The sequence below is a fragment of the Ramularia collo-cygni genome (genome assembly GCF_900074925.1).
Source record: "Ramularia collo-cygni strain URUG2 genome assembly, contig: RCC_scaffold16, whole genome shotgun sequence".
NCBI classification, from domain to species: domain Eukaryota; kingdom Fungi; phylum Ascomycota; class Dothideomycetes; order Mycosphaerellales; family Mycosphaerellaceae; genus Ramularia; species Ramularia collo-cygni.
The window spans coordinates 419,777-437,786 of NW_019716270.1; the positions used below are offsets into that span (position 1 = coordinate 419,777).

Below are 18,010 nucleotides of genomic sequence, written 5' to 3' on the forward strand. Positions count from 1 at the left end.
GGTGTCAAGGAGGTGGATGCAAGTCTCGGTCAATGAATCACTTAGTTCGATGACCCTCCATCGCGGCTGCTTGGATGCAAGGCAAGCATGGGTAAATCCAACGTTTAGGACATTATCACGAAGATTAGCCGGCCGCGCCTATGCTAGACATGGCCTAGATCTCCATGCCGGAAGGTTGGAAACCACGACAGCAAGGTAGCGATTGCAGGTGAGGTATAAAGCGTATCCCCCTTCTCGATACTGGAATGTTTGATAGCATCAGCAACACAGGTTAAACAGTGCCTGACACTCACTCACTCATTGTTCAATTCCCATCTTTCTCCACACATTCTTCTACCTTTTACTTCAACCGCCAAAATGCGGATCACCAACACGATCTACTGCTTCTTGGGCAGCGCTCTTCTGAGCAATGCACAGGTGTGCTTATAACCCATACTCCAAGCAAGGCGCTTTACTAACTGCTTCAGACTGTTGATCTGGGAACTGCATCTTCGTTTGATGCTCTGGGCGCTGCTGGAGTGACCAACACTGGACTCACTGTCATTACTGGAAGTGTCGGGACTACGGGAGATTGTGAGCTTCCAACGAAAGAGCTCCAGACCACTTCTAGGTCCTAACACATACTGTAGCCGTCACTGGCTTTCCTCCGGGAGTCTTCTCGGGCTCGCTCGAGGTCGGAACCGCTGCTGCTGCCACCGCAGATGCCGACTTCCAATCGGCGTACGATCAGGGTTCCGCTCTTGAAGCAACTGTGGATTACGCAGGATTGGCTGAGATCGGTGGCCTGACTCTGGTGAGTAGATCGGCGGACAATGTAGTGGCAGCAATGACGCGAACCTGTCTCCGTTCGATGTGCCTCTCCATCGTTTGACCCTTCCCCTGAGTACTGAGCATGGCCAACATTTTTTTACACAGGCTCCCGGCGTCTACAACTTCGACACCGCAGTGACCCTTACTGGAATCCTTACCCTCTCAGGCAGTGGAACCTACGTTTTCCAGGTAAGACAGATATCGAACAGGCTACAAGGCATATAAGCTCCTCGACATATTGCTAACCCGCCTCATTCTGGGTGCCTAGTTCGCTTCCAGTTTCACCACCGCTTCGGGTTCCAGCGTGCTTCTCACAAATGGGGCCTCTGCTTGTGATGTCTTTGTTCTCGCTGGAACTTCGGTCACTCTTGGGACAGAGTCCGACTTCTCTGGCAACATCTTGGCTCAGGCAGCCGTCACCCTGACCACCGGAGCTTCCGTAGATGGTGGACTGTATGCCGGTACTGCAGTGACCCTCGACACCAACATTGTGAACGCCTGCGATGCTCAGCCCCCCGTCAGCAGCACCTCGAGCTCCACCACGATGTCGTCGACTTCATCGACCTCGTCTTCAATCTCCACCTCAAGTCCTGTAATAACGACCAGCTCATCTTCGTCTTTGACGACGTCTACCTCGAGTACTACAAAGGCGACCACGACGAGCTCGTCTTCGTCCCTGACAACGTCTACCTCGAGTACCACAAAGGCAACCACCACGAAGAAGACGACCACGGAGAAGAGCACAACGAAGGCAACGACAACGAAGAAACCAACCACCACATCATCAACCTGGAAGGTAAGCAAGATACACCCTTCGCGTGTATCAACTTAGCAACGCGTTAACACTAGACACTCTAGACAAGCACTACTAAGAAACCCTCTCCATCTGAGTACCCAACTGCCACCACGACCAAGAAACCATCTCCGACCGAGTATACAACCGCCACCACGACCAAAAAGACAACAGCCACCACAAAAAAGGCGACGACCACCACAAAAAAGGAGACGACCACCACCAAAAAGGAAACCACCACTACCAAAAAGCAGACTACCACCACCAAGAAGTCAACAACAACCAAGCCGGCCCCTCCCCCTATGCCCACTCCCCCTAAGCCAACTCCTCCAAAGCCAACTCCGACCAAAAAGCCAGAAGGCCCGAAGTGCCCCGATAAGAAGATTGACCTGGTCGGCTACCTTGCGTGCATCCTGAATGGCGGTCATGAGTAGCGCGGCTCTTTAAAACGCTTGGAATTGACCATGATGCAATGCAAGAGCGAGGTTAATTTCCGACGGCCTATTTTTCTATTTCTCGGGTTCCAACTCCGACATTCTCTTAGCAAGGTTGATATATTTCTTTATGAATTTGGAAGACTGCGGTGCGGTCAATATATGATCTACAATKAAGCAACGAATTGATCACGGTCATGTTCTCCCTTCGCTCCCTGTTCTACCTACTTTAGCTGTTTYATCATGCTTACTAAAGGCCTGCACGCTGTCGTCACGCGATCATCTCGGCTCGTGACACTTCATACTCCACACTGCACCGCTTCGCCTGCTGCCTTTCCAGCTACATTTACGTTTCTTTCGACCTCATGCTAGCTACGATAGTCTGAAATTTCTGGTGGAGATACTCATTCACCTCGATAGATTCACCCGGTCATACGGCACGAGCAAGATCATCGTGTCAAAGACATAACAAGATATCCAATTCGCTAATTCCGGGCGAGCAAGCTACCGGCCTCAGATCGGCACTTCTTCACTCTCGGCGCGTGACTGAGAGAGTCCGCAGTGCTGTGACCAACCTTGTGCGAGACAAGTGAAAGCTCTAGAAATTAAAAACCCGGTACTCGCCCACTGGAAGCTTGACCAGAGCTACCTCATCTCAACATGGCCGACTTCATCACAAATCTCTGGCAGTCCGTCTTTACGCCCGGCACAACTCCCACTCTCCTGATCGCAACCAACGCTACATTCGCCTGCCTCCAAATCCTCCTTGGAGGTTTGCTTTTCGCGACATATAGCATTCACTTTGCGATTTTGAGTTTCCTGTGCGGTGGCCTGTGGTATAGCATCAACTGGTTCGCATATGAGCTTCAACAAGCAAAGGGCAAGGAAGTGGAGGCGGAGCGTCTACGTAAGAAGAAGCGAGAAGAGAGCGAGTGGAGGACAAAGGGCGACCATGCAGATGACGAGGGGGAGGATACGGAGGTTGAAGGTAGTGGAATGAGGGATAGTGTGTCGTATGAGCCTACGAGGCTGGGTGAAACAGGGCAGAAACTGGTAGTGGACGATGTCACATCAAGTGGGCAGGCAACGTCTTCAGGGTTACAGGCCAAGAGCGGTGTGGTCGATGCGAGATCTAGACGCGCTGGTGATGTCGGCTCAAGTGCTAGTGAGGTGTCAACCGATAGCGAATGGGAGAAGGTGGAGGATACTCGTTGAATGATGCTGGATCATGAATTATGAAGAATTGCTGGCTTGCTGTATGCAATGAATGTATCGGGCATGTGTCGAGTTCGAGTTCGCTGGCTTGAGATGCAAGGAGGTATTCTTGCATCTCCTTTTTAGTCCGCATTTCCCTGTTCTGAATCGGACATCGTCGACGATGCTGCGTGTTAATATTCTCGCTCGTAGCATGTTGACTCGTTGCTGTTGTCTGGTCGTCGACATCGATGTATGTGGCCGAATCGACTAAAGCTTTCCAGCCAAACAGAACCATGGTAAACAACCATGTAACAAAAGTTAGCATGATTATACCTCCTGTTGTACTGCTTCGGTTGCCCTCATCAACTCGTTCAAAGCATACATTTAAGATGCAATGTTGGAACATCGCTACTACCACAACCCTAACCCTGGAAGAAATTGTCCAAGAAGATTCGGATCCTTGAATGCAACAAGTCCAAAGCGATGTCCCGTGGACAAATTTTGCAGCGAATGAATCTATATGACGTTGGACTCAATGGTTTTCACTTTCCGAGTTGTCATCCCACGAGTTATCGTTGCTGTCTGGGAATCGAAGGAAGAGACCTCCTGCGGATTCAAGCCATTCCTGGTTAGCGTACTATTCTCCCAAAACCATAGAACTTCACATTCGCAAAGCTCCGACAGCAACCACCAACCACCACTATCCCCAACTTCCAGAGCCTGCGCAGTGCCGGAGCTCATCTGTTTTAGCCATACGAACCGAGTATCGAAGAATCGACGCGCAGACGCACAGCCGCCGCGATGAAGCTCGTCAGGTAAGATAGACTCCAAGACCGCATAGCAAGCCTGGCGCATGCTGAACGAGACCTCTAAAGGCTGCGATCATTGGGGCCTGGCTGACAGGCATGGTAGGTTCTTGATGAAGTGCACAAATGAAACGGTGACGATCGAACTTAAGACCGGWAAGACCAACCAACCTCTAATGCATATGCGCCAAATCACTAAACCGTCCTTTGCAGGCACGATCGTGCAGGGCACGATCGCATCCGTCTCCCCACAGATGAATACGAACCTCCGAAATGCAAAGATGACACCCAAGGGCGGTGCACAGATCTCGCTCGACCACGTCAGCATTCGTGGCAGCGAGATCAGATACTACATCCTTCCCGACTCACTACCACTCGACACACTGCTCATCGACGATACCCCGAAACCGAAGAACAAGGCGCGTAAGGAGCAGGACAAGAGCGCTGCGCCGCCAATGCGGGGTGGACGCGGTGGTCCTCGTGGTGGGCGTGGAGGCGGGCGCGGAGGTGGTGGCAGAGGTAGAGGTCGGGGCGGCGGTCGCGGTTTCTAGATTGCTCCTCTGGGATGTCGGCTCACGAATGGGACTGGAGTTGCGGCGTACGAAAGATGGGCAGGTCAACCAACGGACTGCGAAGCGCGCCGTCGCGTGACTGCGTTGGGGGAATCCTGGTCGAAATGAACCACGAATGATAGTCCTTGACATATGCAGCTCTAGCAGTGAGTACCAAAACTATGCATGCTCTGACTTCAAGGAGGACCTGAATCAGGGTGATTGCGATTTAAATCATGTGAAGATTCGTAGGTGCAGCACATGTCTGTCGGTGAATGACAGACTCCACCCTCGCCCGCGGAAGGATAAAAAGCCCTTCTTCTACTCAAAACCACTTCCTCTCCAACATTCAACATCCGAAAGTCTTAGCACTACAGCAACACCCACTCCTCTTGACTTACCGCCACCACTTTCTACTCTCCTCCCTCAAACACCATCACCTACCACCCAAACTACCGCCATCATGAGCGAAGTAATGTTGACCGAGAACGACCAACGCATCCTGGCCATGGCCTGGCACTGCTTTACGGAGCTGCCAAAGGTGTGCACTCATCCCTCGATCCATGCCGTGTAGGCCAGCTTGCTAACCAGCGCTAGGTCGACTACGCGAAACTTGCAGAGATGGGAGGGTACAAGACGCCGGCGTCTGCTACGACTGCGTATCTCAACGTCCGCAAAAAGGTGTTGGCCGGCGTTCCGCCACCTGCGGCTGGTGCTACGGTCAAGTCTACCGCATCCGCGCCATCCACGTCCAAGGCCGCTGGCAAGAAGCGGGCTGCCACTGAGACGCCAGGCGAGGGAAGCGCCAAGCGCGGTCGCAAATCGAAGGCGGAAATGCAAACAATCGCCGTCGCCCAGGCTAATGCTGATGACGACGAGGCGGAGGACGTGAAGGAGACGACGGAGACCGTGAACATCAAGGAGGCCACGACCAAGGAYGAAGACGACGCCGACGATGATGCGAAGGATGGCATCGCTGAGGTCAAGCCCGAGCAAATTGAGGAGGCCTAGGGCCTTCTCCCATATCACGTCGTCGAAGGACTGGGGTTGGTCGACGGCACGTGCGATTGCGGGCTGAGTTGGGAGATTGGTTCATGATTCGGCCTGGAGGACATTCCTGCATCACCTGTTGTCACTGTTTCTGCAGCATCACCTGCTTATGCGGATGCTGCCCCAGGCTTGGTCTAAGTGTGACAGACAGTAGATACCGAATACGATATTGAACCCACATCATGCAAACCTTGCCGCCGTCAGAAAGAAATGTGTCTACTGAAGTGACCGGGTGAAGAAATCGCCCCTTCAGTCGTCCTACACCCTCAAAAACTGGCGTCCGGAGACCGATATAAAGGTGGCCTCAGACTGTGTTCAGCCCTAAGTGGAAAATAACACTCGCCCTTGATAGAGTTCGTCAAAGGACGAGGGGAGCACACAGGCCACGACCAGGATTTCCACGTGAGATTTGGACTTGACCGTTYGTCACAATCTACAGAACGGTGCGTCAAGCGCAGTCGGGACTGGCACTCGATCCAGATCTTGATCCGCTTGAGCTTTGTCATGTCTCCCGTCCATCCTCGTGGCTCCAGAGCGAAAATCACGRATTGAAGGGTACCTAGGTAGACCCACATGCGGCAGATCGATTCCGAGCTGTGCGAGAGGCACCACAGAGATCCTCGAGATCTTGCGAAAMACCATTATTCCCGTCGCCACCAACATGTATCTTGTGGTTGTATAGGGTAGAAGACCCTGTGCAGTTTGTGAGAATCTCACATGCATCGAAAGTGCAACACAAGGATCCGCAGCACCTCTCTCTCCCTCTCTACAGTAGATACCAATCACTTTTGCAGGCCTTCTTTAGGGGGTCAACCGTTCTTTGAATTCGAGATACAACCCGTGATATTACTCCGATATACGTACCATCGCGCTTGCAGCCCTCCTGCATCTCATCCTAGTCATGCTGCCTTCCCTGCGGACGGCCCACAACACCGCGAGTCTCGCATCTGATGTGCAAGGTACTCTGTCACTGGAACATCCTCGGTGTCGATGATATAGCGGGCGTCYGGACTCCCCATCCATGCTTACGCTTCAATGCAAATCCGTTCGACTGGGCTCTCAGCAGCGCTCAGTGCTAGACTGCGGATGGACCCTTCAAACGACCCTCATTGAACTCTGAAGAGATGGAGTCGGAGCGGATGCGGAATGACATCGTTTTGCCTGCCCAAGCCACGAGTCAGTCTCCTATTCGGCCGCTCGATCCTCAGATTCTCGATCGGTCTAGGGATAAAGCAGCAAAGATCAACACTCGCTAATCTGTGGTATAGATCGGACCCGCACATTTCACGATCTCTTCCGCGTGTCACATGCGGAGTGGACGCCGTGTTTGTCAACGGATGCATGGAAGTTGTTACAGAAAAAGACGCGCGGTGGAGTCAAAGCCAGGCGGCTTCGTGGTACCTACCACATGGATGCCAATGCTTTGCTTATGCGAGGGGTCTTTAGCAGCCCGAATGCTGATTACCCGAGCGCGCTTGCCAATCCCAGGAAATCAGGAGTGGCAGAATGGTAAATAAATTTGTAGGAATGCGAATTTGTTTACATGCACATTGCCTTCCTTCCAGGGTGGGCCGCAAATCCTGAATTCCAACTGATGGGAATGCTGTGGACGGCGCCCGCTTCGTCCGGTGCACCGCATTTTCCTCACGCCTAAGTAGGAGCAGAACATTCACACATTCTAAGCCATCTCCACAGAAATCGGTGATCATGCCTCACGCCTTACGTCGCTTTTACCTCCCCGGATGAGGAAGCTCGCTCGTACAAGCCGTTGCCTAATCCCGGCCGCGAGCTCTGCATATGCAGTGCACACGAACTACGTTGTATGGGGCTTAGACAAGATCTGGTCGGAAACCCAATCTGAAGCGGGAACGCGCCAACCAATTACATGCCGAAGTCGCCCCATCCGACGTCTCGCTAGCGGCGAATTGCGAGGCTAATCGTGAACCCGGCGAGCGTGAGCGGGCTCTGGGCTGCACCTTGCACTGTTTTGGCTTCGACAGCTCACCGATTCCTGCGCCAGCGCCCAGGATGTAAAGCTTCCATAGCTCCGCTCGCGAATCGCTCCACGTTGAGCGGCCGGGCTGCTTTATCTCGCCGGCTTCCCATCTCCTCTTCCTGGATCCCTAATTTCCATCCCCCCAGCCAGATCACAGATCTCTTTGCATCCAAGTTCATCACTGCACGACTGTAAGCACAGCTGCTGCTTGTATTCTCATCGCACCGTTCATCTGACAGCTTCCATCTCTCCACACCACCAGTAAGAAACACTTGGCTTGCCCTCGGCTGCATTTCTGACTCCACCGCAGTTGCCGACGAAAGTCATTCATCAGTGCATCCACAAATACACCGCCATTACAATGCCTCCAATCAGGACGGCGTCAAATCCTGTCAAGCAGCCTCCCAGGCAGCCTGCCAAGACAGAGAGAACACACGAGGAGAACCAGGAGAGGTGTGTCGCTCATTCCATCCATCTGTGGGCCATTACTCATCCATCGCAGAGCATACATTGCAGCATCTCGACGTAGCGACCGCAGTATCGAGGCTCGAGTCGAATCTGCTCGCCGAGCATCTGAAATCCACAAGAAACGCACAGGCCGCTCGCTGCGGGTTACTGAACGAGATGTCGAGAACGAGGAGATGTACGAAGAGGAAGACGACGACCTTCCTATGCGGTATCAACGATTCAACGCTCTCCATCCTGGCCAGACGTACAGCGCCTTCGCYGACCGAGTGAGCAACTACATGTACGGCCAAATTGGCATGCGAAATTACTTGCACGAGGCCATCTACCACGCCAATCAGAACACCGCCCAGCATCGTCACTTCAATACAATGATGTTGCAACAGCAGCATCAATTAAATCCTGGCTTCACAGCATCTCCCACCCAGAACACAACCCAGCCTACCTATCCACCAAATCAATTGCCACAACCAGATGCGAATATCATTCAAACGGAGTCGTTCTCATACAGCCCTAGTCAGCAGCAGGCTGAGCTGCCCGCATACCCGCTATCAGACGCGCGAAGTATGTCTCTTTCGCTACCCTCGCCAGGATCTCGCAGGACCGCTTCAATCGCCTCGGCATCACCAGTTGCCTCTACTCCAACCAGCTTGCACATGCAACCACCTGACGTACGGAGCAGGACATMCAATGACGAGTCTGATCCTCTGAGTTCCACCCTCCCTCTTAACCAGCAGCAGCTGCTCGATGGAAATCCGTCATTCATGATGGGCGTCCATGCTTCGCAAATGACACCCGGCGCTTCAATGCCGTCCACCTATCAATACCAGTTCGACGAGACCTTGAAGACACCTGGTAGCTCGCAAATCGCTCGTGGTCACAGCATGAATCTGGGACTGACCTTGACGCCCCAAGACATGCAGAACGTGCAACACGCGCAATCAATGCCACCCACCATTCCGGAAGATGTGGGCTTTGGCAATGATCCTGAATGGTACAACAACGACGACCTATTCGACTTTTCTCAAGGCGGCAGTTACACAGTTGGTGGACCAGCCCACAGCGGGCAGGTTACGCCAGGCGACGAGGCTTGGAACCCTGATGACTTTTTCGAGTATCCTCCGGCCTCAACCTGAACACCACCATGTGTATCGTTTTACTACGATTTGATGAACGATGTGCGTTTGACGGTCGCTGCTGCCTGCACGACCTCTCTACGCTTGTACAATACATGCCTCAACGCGCTCAGGGTCTTGTATCTTGAGAAGGATCTCGCCCTTGCTTGAAGGCCGAACCATGATGAAAAGTTCCGCGGTTTCAAGATTGCCTTAACCAGCAACCTGCTCTTACTGCCCACCACAGCGTGCGGCACTTCGATTTGCGAACTTCTGGGGACAGAAGATAAAACTAATGACGCGGCATTGGCGGGCGCTAAGAATGGTTTGCCGTGAAGAATCAATTTTGATTGCACCGTGCGGCGTGCTGTAACGATTATGAAGGGACGATTTGACGGGAGCAGATAGTTTGAAAACACTCCTACCTCTACCAAAACACATTCTTCCCTCTCGCCCGCGTGCTCGCTCCCTCTCTACAAATGATTGTCTTTGGGTCAACCAGTTCCCCACGGCGACCAACACACCACGTGTTAATTGGTGGTACCACAGACGTACCTTATCCAAGACCTTCCGCAACTCCTCCACAATCTGTACCACTCACTTTCAGACCTGTTCAACTTTATTGCTATGCTTGGTGCTTAAAAGATGCGACGCTGCCTTTGTCCCCCCCTCCACACCAGCATCTCACCCCTGTAAAAAGCCTCGCGATCATCGTAGCTACGCATGCATGCTAGCAACTAGCGTACAGTGACAATTAAGAATAAGCCAGCTCTAGACCAGCTCCCTCGGCCAACAACTCCGGCGGATTTGTGAAATTGTGGTGTGACGTTCCCACGGGCTCTTTCTGTGCCGAGTGCGTACCATGGCGCCATGGGCAGGGTTGAAATTGAGTTCGTTTTGCTGATATGCGCCCAAGAATTTGATTTTGCTCGCGCTGTTCGCTCGCTGTGAAGAGGAACGAGAATAGTAGAATGCTACTATCCCTTCAATCGTCAAGGAAGAAAAATGGTTCGCCCGAGGGACCCATGTCTGTTGCTTGGTGAATAATGCCATGTACATCGTATTGTTCCGTAATGAAGCACGTGAAACCGTACCACATACTCCGATGTTTGAGTTTAGGTGGGGGTTCTGTCATTGGAGCGGAGCTCCAGTCGGGCTGTCAATGTACAGATCCGGGAGCTAGAACCAGCGTTGTACACTACATGCAACTTCCATGCCGCATCGGAGTCGGCTCCAGCTACAACAATTCGGTACCGGATGCTGGTGCCTGCTATGTACTATTCTTCGCGCCGAGCGCAGAAAGCCAATCGAGTCTGCACACCGTGAGCCATCATCGCGATACTGATGTGAGCAATGCTCAACGCTTTCGAAATGCGATGATCAAATCTCGCCTTGGGCTATGTTCCACCGTTTCGCAGACATGGGAACGAGCGGTGTCGGCCTGCATCTGGCGAGGGCCAGCATCTGCGGATTGCTCTAGCTTACCAATTGCTTTCTTGTACTTGGCCTAACCATTGTACATTCCCCAGCCGAACTGGATCGCATCGGCAAAGGTTCTCCTGGTCTCACTCGTTTCACCTACTGGACGCTGAGTGAACCACTACCCATTGGCTGGTCCAGGCACCGCAGATGGCGGAGCCCCACACTCATCGCACCGTTGGAAAATGCACGYTGGTCTGGCGTCCATCCCCATAGGCAGGAGTACAACAGCACCGGAAATGCTTTTGCGTGGTCGAAGACGTGCTCGCTAAACCGCTAACAGAGCGGTCGGTCGAGCCAGGAGTAGGCCGTTGCACGCCAACAACAACTCGAGAACCAAAGGCCTGCGTTGACTTTCCTCAATGGCAAGCAAAGTTTTTCAGTATCGGGTCCGCTTGGGTACGAGGAGAGCTGACAAGCTTTAGTGCCTCCGCCTTCGATGGCCACGCTCACAGACAAGTATTTCAACTACCAAAACAAGYAGTGTTGCGAAGAGCTAACTGTCTTGCCGAATGGTGTCTTTTCGATTGTGTAGCTGTTCTTGAGTGAAGGACAACGTCTTTGGTTGCAGCAGGTTGGGCAGCAACCTTTAACTCCACTGGCCCTTGGTCTCGAGTATCGCGGCACCGAGGCGGATTCGTCCATGCAACCAACCCATACAAAGGCCTCTGACATCGGCTGCGGTTGCTCGATAGTTCCTTGCACCCGTGCGCAGGTCTGACGCCGGTTGGGAACAAAGATCGACTGCGAAGCGGAAGAAGCTTGCGCGGTTGTGATTGTCAGAGACAAATACTGACATTGGGTTGGTCCGCCTCTGAGCAGTGGATCGGATACGTATTCTAGGATCGACGGTCCACGGCCCATGCTTCCAACACAGCTTGCAAAATGCCGCCTGTCCTGTCAGTTCCATCTTGCCTTGACAGCTGAGAACGCTCCGCTCGTAATCATCTCTCGTATCCTCTTTGCATTACTCCCGGGTCAATAAGTTCCCATGTCATGCTCATCATTCGTCGCACCATTCGTCGCATCGTTCGTAGCCGTGGTGTCGTAGGTGGGGTTTCGTCGCCTGGGCATGCGCAGCTATTCTTCATCCCCGTCATCAGTCCCGTTGTGATACTCTTGCGCAGACATTCAACGCCTGCCTCGCACTCAATCCTCCTTCTCCCGATAGACTTCCACCCCAAATAGTTTCCCAACAAACCAGCTATGCCCAGCAACACTGATCGGCCCTCCTCTCTTAAGTGGCAATACCTGCTCACGATCCTTCCGCCTGTTCTCCACCTCATGCAGTAGCGTCCCACGTTGGAAAGCCACGACATCCTGCCCGCTGATTAGACCGCTCTTTACGTCCGCAGCCAATGACCAAACCCCCAACGCGTCCATCGCCCCCATTACACCCTTTTCCTGCCTAGTCTTGGAGAACAGCTCCGAGCACGTATAGTCCCTTTTCTCATCCACCTCTAGCCCTTCCAAAGGACTGACTTTCCAGCTCACGGAGGGGACATGAATGTTGAKGCTGAAGAATGATACATTCTTAAGGAACAGGTGACGACCAATTGCAACTCCCAAGGCCACCGGAAAGTCCAGGCCTAGGGCGAGATTGCCTCGAAGTGAGTCTTGAAGACGAATGGTTTGAGAGTCGTGAGGGTTGCGGTTGGAGTAGAAGCTTAGAAGGCGGTGGAAAGGAGGGATGGTAGAGGCCATGTCGGTGTGTCGTGATTGCGGCCAGAAAGGCCTGGGAGACAATGTTGAAGGAGGGGGAGTGCGGCAATATAAACAACAATCATCGACACGTCATGATAGCTCACAACTTCCTATTTCGGCGGTTTGCTGTTCGGACCTTCAAATATTTGAGCGGATTTGAAGGGAATTTGATGCAGCGACCAGCACAGACTGGCCCCTTTTTGACATGTATGACAACTACACCTGGAAGTTGAGACAATCCACCCTTGCTGCAAGGTCCACGGTATGACTGGTAAAAGTGACGGGGAATTACCCACCTTTGAAAGTCAACCTCTCCTTTACCTAGATTTCAACCTGCCCTTGCGACGACCATATGAACATTTTTCGACATGCTTAGGTTCGTCAGCCAGGTAATGATCCCTAAGTTGACATTTGCTGAATAGATTCAGCAGTATTCAATGATACCCAAAACCTGTCCAGGCGCGAATTAAAGGGACACGAATGCACGTCGATCCGGCGTCGGCGATACGATAGGAGAKGCATCGGCCGGGTCGTAGAATCGTCTTGCATTCCCGCCAGATGCACTCGTAGTCGATGCCAGAAGCCAGCYACGTTCAATGATCACTGGCAGATCCTCATATGGCTTGAAGAAGCATCCTGTTAACAATGAAACGACTTCACTTGTGGATAGGGAAAACCAGGTCAAATGCCGCGCTGCCCCAGCTGTGATCGAGTGTGTGCATATGAGGACCCTTCATTCTTTCTGTTTGAGTATGCTTGTCTCTCCAGTATGCTGTCGCGATTTTGTGACAGCGAGGAGATGTCCAACACCTTTCATATCTTGGTAGACTTGGCTTCGATGTCAACCACATCAGCTGGGTTGGGGATCAATCGTCTTATGCGGTCTCGGTGCTTGTTCTGCCTGCTGTTGTATATCAGCGGTCCTGGACCAGCTCCGCAGACTTGACAATTGCACTCTCCCCCGCGTTCAATTCTTTCTCGAGTATGCGTACAGTTCGAACAGCATGCCATCCAGCCGTTCATGGCACACAGCCACCCAATCTGGGTCATTCCGACTCCCAGCTCCTCGTCGGCCATGGCCGCAGCCTAAGCTTGTCCCTAGTGAAGAATGCGGCCGGATCAAGTGGTGGAGATAGAGGGCTAGGGCCAGCGGTGGTGGCATTGTCGACGAATGACTGCCGCGGTCATGCGAAGTGTCCAGTGCGTCTTGATCCAGAAGAAGAGGAAGCCATGGTCCGCGGAGAAGTCAACTCCGTCTCCGTCTGTATTTCATATTCCCAGTCATGTTGTCTCTCGAGTGGCTTCTCGCGGTTTCGGTGGGGCTTCRCATGCCTTCCTGACGTGGTGCTAAGAGAAACGCGTCACGTCAGCTCTTTCCACTTTGCATCCTYCACTGCAACAAAACAAACATCAGATCTCCACCTACACTCGTTTCCCATCACGCCACTCGACCCCCGATCCTGTTCCACCAGCACGCTCATTCCACTATTCGTCTCACGACCAACTCGCAGTGACCAAAATGCGGTTCAGCAGGATGTTCCCGACCATTGCCGCCGCCGCGATTGGTTTGAGCACTTTCGTCAACTCGGCCGCCATTGAAGAGCGCGCAGCTAGTGAGTCCAGCATTCGTTTCCTGCTCGAGCTAACACCCGCTGACCACCTCGTGATAGACAGCGCCGTCGTTGTCGTCCAGCACCTTGCTGCTCTATCCACGTCCACGGCCTACAGCACCAGCGAGGTGACCGTCTGGGCCTGCGACTCGACTGTTACAGACTGCCCAGCAGACAGCAGCACTTCGCTCGTCTCCGTCGTCACCTCGGTCGTTCCGTTCTCCACGACGATCTGCCCGCTCACGGTCACCAGTGTCTCTACCAGTGGAGTCCCAGGCACCAATTCCGGCCCGCTGTCGACCGTCACCGTCTCAAGCAGCTCCGGCACTTTCTACACCATTCCCGCCCCGAGCGCCGCCTCTAATGTGAGCAGCGTGACTGGCTCGCAGAGCGCCTCGGGCCCGTCCAGCACTGGAGTGGTCACTCTCCACTCTACCATTACCAGCATGTCGACCGTCACCGTTTCGACTTCCGGAAGCCTTCTGTCGTCCCCCTTGACCGGCACTCTTGTCGTAAGATTCCCCCTGTCCCCGTCGACATACTTCATACTGACCGCCTTTAGAATGCTACTCAGGCATCTCTCACCGGTACAGCTCCAAGCATCTCGTACCAGCCACCAGGTGTCGCCACCACGCTCTCCTCGACTGAAGTCAGCCCGTTCGGCTCCACAGCCTACGGCACTGGCGCCGTCACTTCATCCACCAACGGTACAATGGTCACGCCGACCCTTCCGTCGTCCACCGAGTCCATCGTGCCATTCACTGGGGCTGCAGAGGGCCGGGACTACAAGCGTATGGTGGTATGCATGGTGGTGGCTGTTGGCTCGGCTGTTCTTTTCATCTGAGCGACACAGCTAAGCTGAAAACCCAAAGCGATACGAAATGTTGTCATACAAGGTGCTCTGTGAGGTGATCCTGTGCATGGATACTTGCATGATACGAAAAGCAGAGGAGATTGTTTTTAGGCGAATTGAAGGGGTTTAATGGGTCGCCTTTCAAAGCGTAGAATACAGTAGATACAACATCGAAATGTTACCTTCGCCGCCAATCACTTTACCTGTTCTAGTGATGACCTGGTCCTACATTCATGTTGTTGTGAAGTTGGAGAAGAAGAGACGCGGTGCGAGTCAACGTCCGCGGCTGAGTGATCGGCGCGTCGGCGCTGATGGAACTCCCGAGCTTGCACGTCACACGTGGCAGATGTACAAACCACTTCCAACAAACAACTTGTCCTCAGACTACGTCTTCATGCTCTAGACATCGCCAGACCTCTTGAATGACGGTCATGGAAAACAGCAATTACACCATCCACCGGTAACCAGGACCATACCATCCACGATCATGCGGATCGCCTACTACGCAGGTGCCTCCACGGCCGCGGCGGCAGCATGCCTGCTCAAGGCCTTTCACGAGCGACCCAACTTCTACAGCGCGACCGTCTACCTCTCACAATCGAACGCCTGCCTTCTGATCATCACAAATCTGCTGCTCATATGTGCCGGCAGCCTTATGTACGCCTTGCAACGCCTGCTATATGGCCCGCTGCGGCYTATTGAGATGGAGCAGCTTTCGGAGAAGGCGTGGTATGCGGTACTCGACACTCTACTGGCCATGCCTACCTACCGCGAAGATGTTGGTGGCTGGCTCTTGACCATGTTCGTACTGCTGCTTGCTGGCAAAGTCTGGGGCTGGATTGGCGAGGGTCGTGTGGACATACTGGAACAWCAACCGCCAGCCAATCCGCGCCTGTTCCACGCACGGCTTGCTTCCAGCCTGATAGTCAGCGTACTTTTCGACTTGTATATGCTGCAATTCTGCGTGGAAAGCATAATAGCAGACCCGCGACCTGGCATCATGGTCATATTCACCTTCGAGTTTGCCATTCTGACCGTTTGCTCGCTGTTTACCCTCAGTCGATACTTATTGAGCGTATTTGAGGCGAGCGTCGTCAGCAAGCAGACTCAGCTGGCGATTGAGGTGCGCAAGAGCGAGATTCGAGCAGAGAGGGCGGCGGCGGCGGCGGAGCGGKCGTCGGCTGCAGGCGCAGGCGATGCCGAGACGCAAGCAACAGCACATGTCGAAGATGGACCGATCGAAGTTGACGAGAATGAAGTCAGTGTACCTGGCTGGGAGGAGAAGAGACGATACCTATTTGTCCTGGAACTGTTCACGGACTTTGTCAAATTGTCCATCTACATCACGTTCTTCGTCGTAAGCATTACGTTTAATGGACTGCCGATGCACATTCTCCGGGATGTCTACATGACCTTTGCATCCTTCAGTAAACGGGTGGTCGACTTCATTGCATACCGAAAGGCCACCAGCGAGATGAACACGAGATACCCCGACGCTACGACAGAAGAGATCAGAGAAGATTCCTGCATCATTTGCCGCGAGAATATGGTTGCTTGGGAGCAACCTACTGCTCAAGCCGAGGTACACGCCGTCGGCGAGCAACCGCCGGCTGCTCCAGCTCTAGCCCGCCAGAGAGACGAAGGACTCCGGGCGAAGAAACTTCCTTGCGGACACATCCTGCATTTACGCTGCCTCAAGGCTTGGCTCGAGCGGCAGCAGGTGTGTCCGACCTGTCGGAGGCCTGTTGTCGCAACTGCTGCACCATCGTCTGCCGGCAACGCACAGCCTGGTGTAGGAGGACAGGCAGGACAGGCAGGGCAGGCCGGGCAGGCCGGTCAACCAGGTCAGCATGGACGACCGCCGGCGCCTAGGGCAGCTCGAGGCCGTATGTTCAATCTGGGACCGCTCCGAGTCGCTTTGCTCAATGCGCCAAATGAGCAGATGCGGAACCTTCTTAACGAGCTTGAGAACCCCGGAGCTGCAGCCAACCAGAACGCTCACAACGGGGCGGACAACCAAATGCCCAACCCAGTAGGCATTGGTCCCCAACCTGGAGTGGGCACCCAGCACAATCGTAGAGCAGCTGTGCCATTGAACATTCAGCTCATGCAGGTCGAGCAGCGCAYCATGCAGGAAGCCTACAACCTGAACATTGAGCAGCAGCAATTAGGCCAGCTGCGGGCAATGGAGGCTGAGCTTGCAAGATTACGAGCACAGCTCCTCCCAGCACAGCCGCCGGTTGGCACTAGTGGCGCTGCCATGCCTTTGCCTCCAGGTTTTGGTGCAATGGCTCCTCAGCAACCACCTTACGAGCAGCTCACTGGACTGACGTCGCAACAATATGGAGCCGGACACGAACACTTGCCCGAGGGAGTCATCATTCCTGCAGGTTGGTCAGTGATGCCTTTGCGACGTGCTGCTGCTATTGAAGATGGCGCCGCTGCCGTGCCGTCTCCTCATGTTGGTGCTGAGCCTGCTGGTTCGAATCATGGAACTGCCGCCTTCGCGGCGCCAAACGCAGCGTCGGGCAGTGACACCACAGGTGCTGCAGCTGACGGCCCAATTGATGAACGCGGATCTCCTTTGTTCGTCGCGACTGGGCCTGCTCCCCCGGCTGCCGAAGCCTCCGGTCTCCCAGCTACAACCACTGCCGCCACTGAGAGTGTGCCATCACAAGCCCTTGACACCGATGTCTCGGTAGCTCCCACCATCCAGGCCGAAGCTGTCCCCAGCGCTCCCACCCCCTCTGCTTCACAAGACACAGTGCCTGCTCAAAGCGAGATTGGAGCGCCATGGACAGCTGAAAGCACCAGCTGGAATTTTGATGATCAACCCAGCAGCAGCCATCCGCCAGAGGCATCGGCAGCCCCTGCWGTCCCTGGGAGTCAGCAAGAAACCGCCAGTCGGAGCGGTCGGGGCAGTCCGAGGGAGGTACAGGTCGAAGAGATTCCGGATTCCGGCACTTGATAATTGTATTGAAATGAGACAATAATGCGATCACGCGATTACATGCATTCACTTGTGGAGTTTGGGTATACCAGCTTGCAGATAGCAGCCATGGGCATATGTGGTTTGTACGGGGGTGTATAGCACATTCATTTGCTTGAACTTCTCAACACGTACATTCGTAATGTATCTTGAGTTCT

At 53.7% G+C, this 18,010-nt stretch overlaps 7 protein-coding genes; 6 read left to right on the top strand and 1 right to left on the bottom strand.

Annotated features, from left to right (window-relative positions):
• Window positions 1–357: 357 nt before the first annotated feature.
• On the top strand, window positions 358–2,037 carry RCC_09038 (uncharacterized protein; the record flags this gene model as incomplete). XM_023774282.1 has 6 exons in its annotated part: window positions 358–417; window positions 468–573; window positions 630–793; window positions 916–999; window positions 1,079–1,606; window positions 1,669–2,037. The coding sequence occupies 6 exons, from the start codon at window positions 358–360 to the stop codon at window positions 2,035–2,037; spliced, it is 1,311 nt and encodes a 436-aa protein (XP_023630050.1).
• Window positions 2,038–2,697: 660 nt separating this feature from the next.
• RCC_09039 (related to PKR1 protein) lies at window positions 2,698–3,252 on the top strand (the record flags this gene model as incomplete). Its single annotated transcript, XM_023774283.1, has 1 exon — window positions 2,698–3,252. One exon carries the CDS (start codon window positions 2,698–2,700, stop codon window positions 3,250–3,252), a length of 555 nt encoding a protein of 184 aa, XP_023630051.1.
• Window positions 3,253–4,222: 970 nt separating this feature from the next.
• RCC_09040 (related to small nuclear ribonucleoprotein) lies at window positions 4,223–4,591 on the top strand (the record flags this gene model as incomplete). The annotated part of the gene is made up of 1 exon (XM_023774284.1): window positions 4,223–4,591. One exon carries the CDS (start codon window positions 4,223–4,225, stop codon window positions 4,589–4,591), a length of 369 nt encoding a protein of 122 aa, XP_023630052.1.
• A 463-nt stretch (window positions 4,592–5,054) lies between these two features.
• Window positions 5,055–5,602, top strand: RCC_09041 (uncharacterized protein; the record flags this gene model as incomplete). XM_023774285.1 has 2 exons in its annotated part: window positions 5,055–5,132; window positions 5,189–5,602. 2 exons carry the CDS (start codon window positions 5,055–5,057, stop codon window positions 5,600–5,602), a joined length of 492 nt encoding a protein of 163 aa, XP_023630053.1.
• Window positions 5,603–11,845: 6,243 nt separating this feature from the next.
• Window positions 11,846–12,400, bottom strand: RCC_09042 (uncharacterized protein; the record flags this gene model as incomplete). Its single annotated transcript, XM_023774286.1, has 1 exon — window positions 11,846–12,400. The coding sequence occupies one exon, from the start codon at window positions 12,398–12,400 to the stop codon at window positions 11,846–11,848; it is 555 nt and encodes a 184-aa protein (XP_023630054.1).
• A 1,519-nt stretch (window positions 12,401–13,919) lies between these two features.
• Window positions 13,920–14,854, top strand: RCC_09043 (uncharacterized protein; the record flags this gene model as incomplete). XM_023774287.1 has 3 exons in its annotated part: window positions 13,920–14,013; window positions 14,071–14,522; window positions 14,573–14,854. The coding sequence occupies 3 exons, from the start codon at window positions 13,920–13,922 to the stop codon at window positions 14,852–14,854; spliced, it is 828 nt and encodes a 275-aa protein (XP_023630055.1).
• Window positions 14,855–15,350: 496 nt separating this feature from the next.
• On the top strand, window positions 15,351–17,831 carry RCC_09044 (related to RING finger protein; the record flags this gene model as incomplete). The annotated part of the gene is made up of 1 exon (XM_023774288.1): window positions 15,351–17,831. One exon carries the CDS (start codon window positions 15,351–15,353, stop codon window positions 17,829–17,831), a length of 2,481 nt encoding a protein of 826 aa, XP_023630056.1.
• Between the last annotated feature and the right edge of the window lie 179 nt (window positions 17,832–18,010).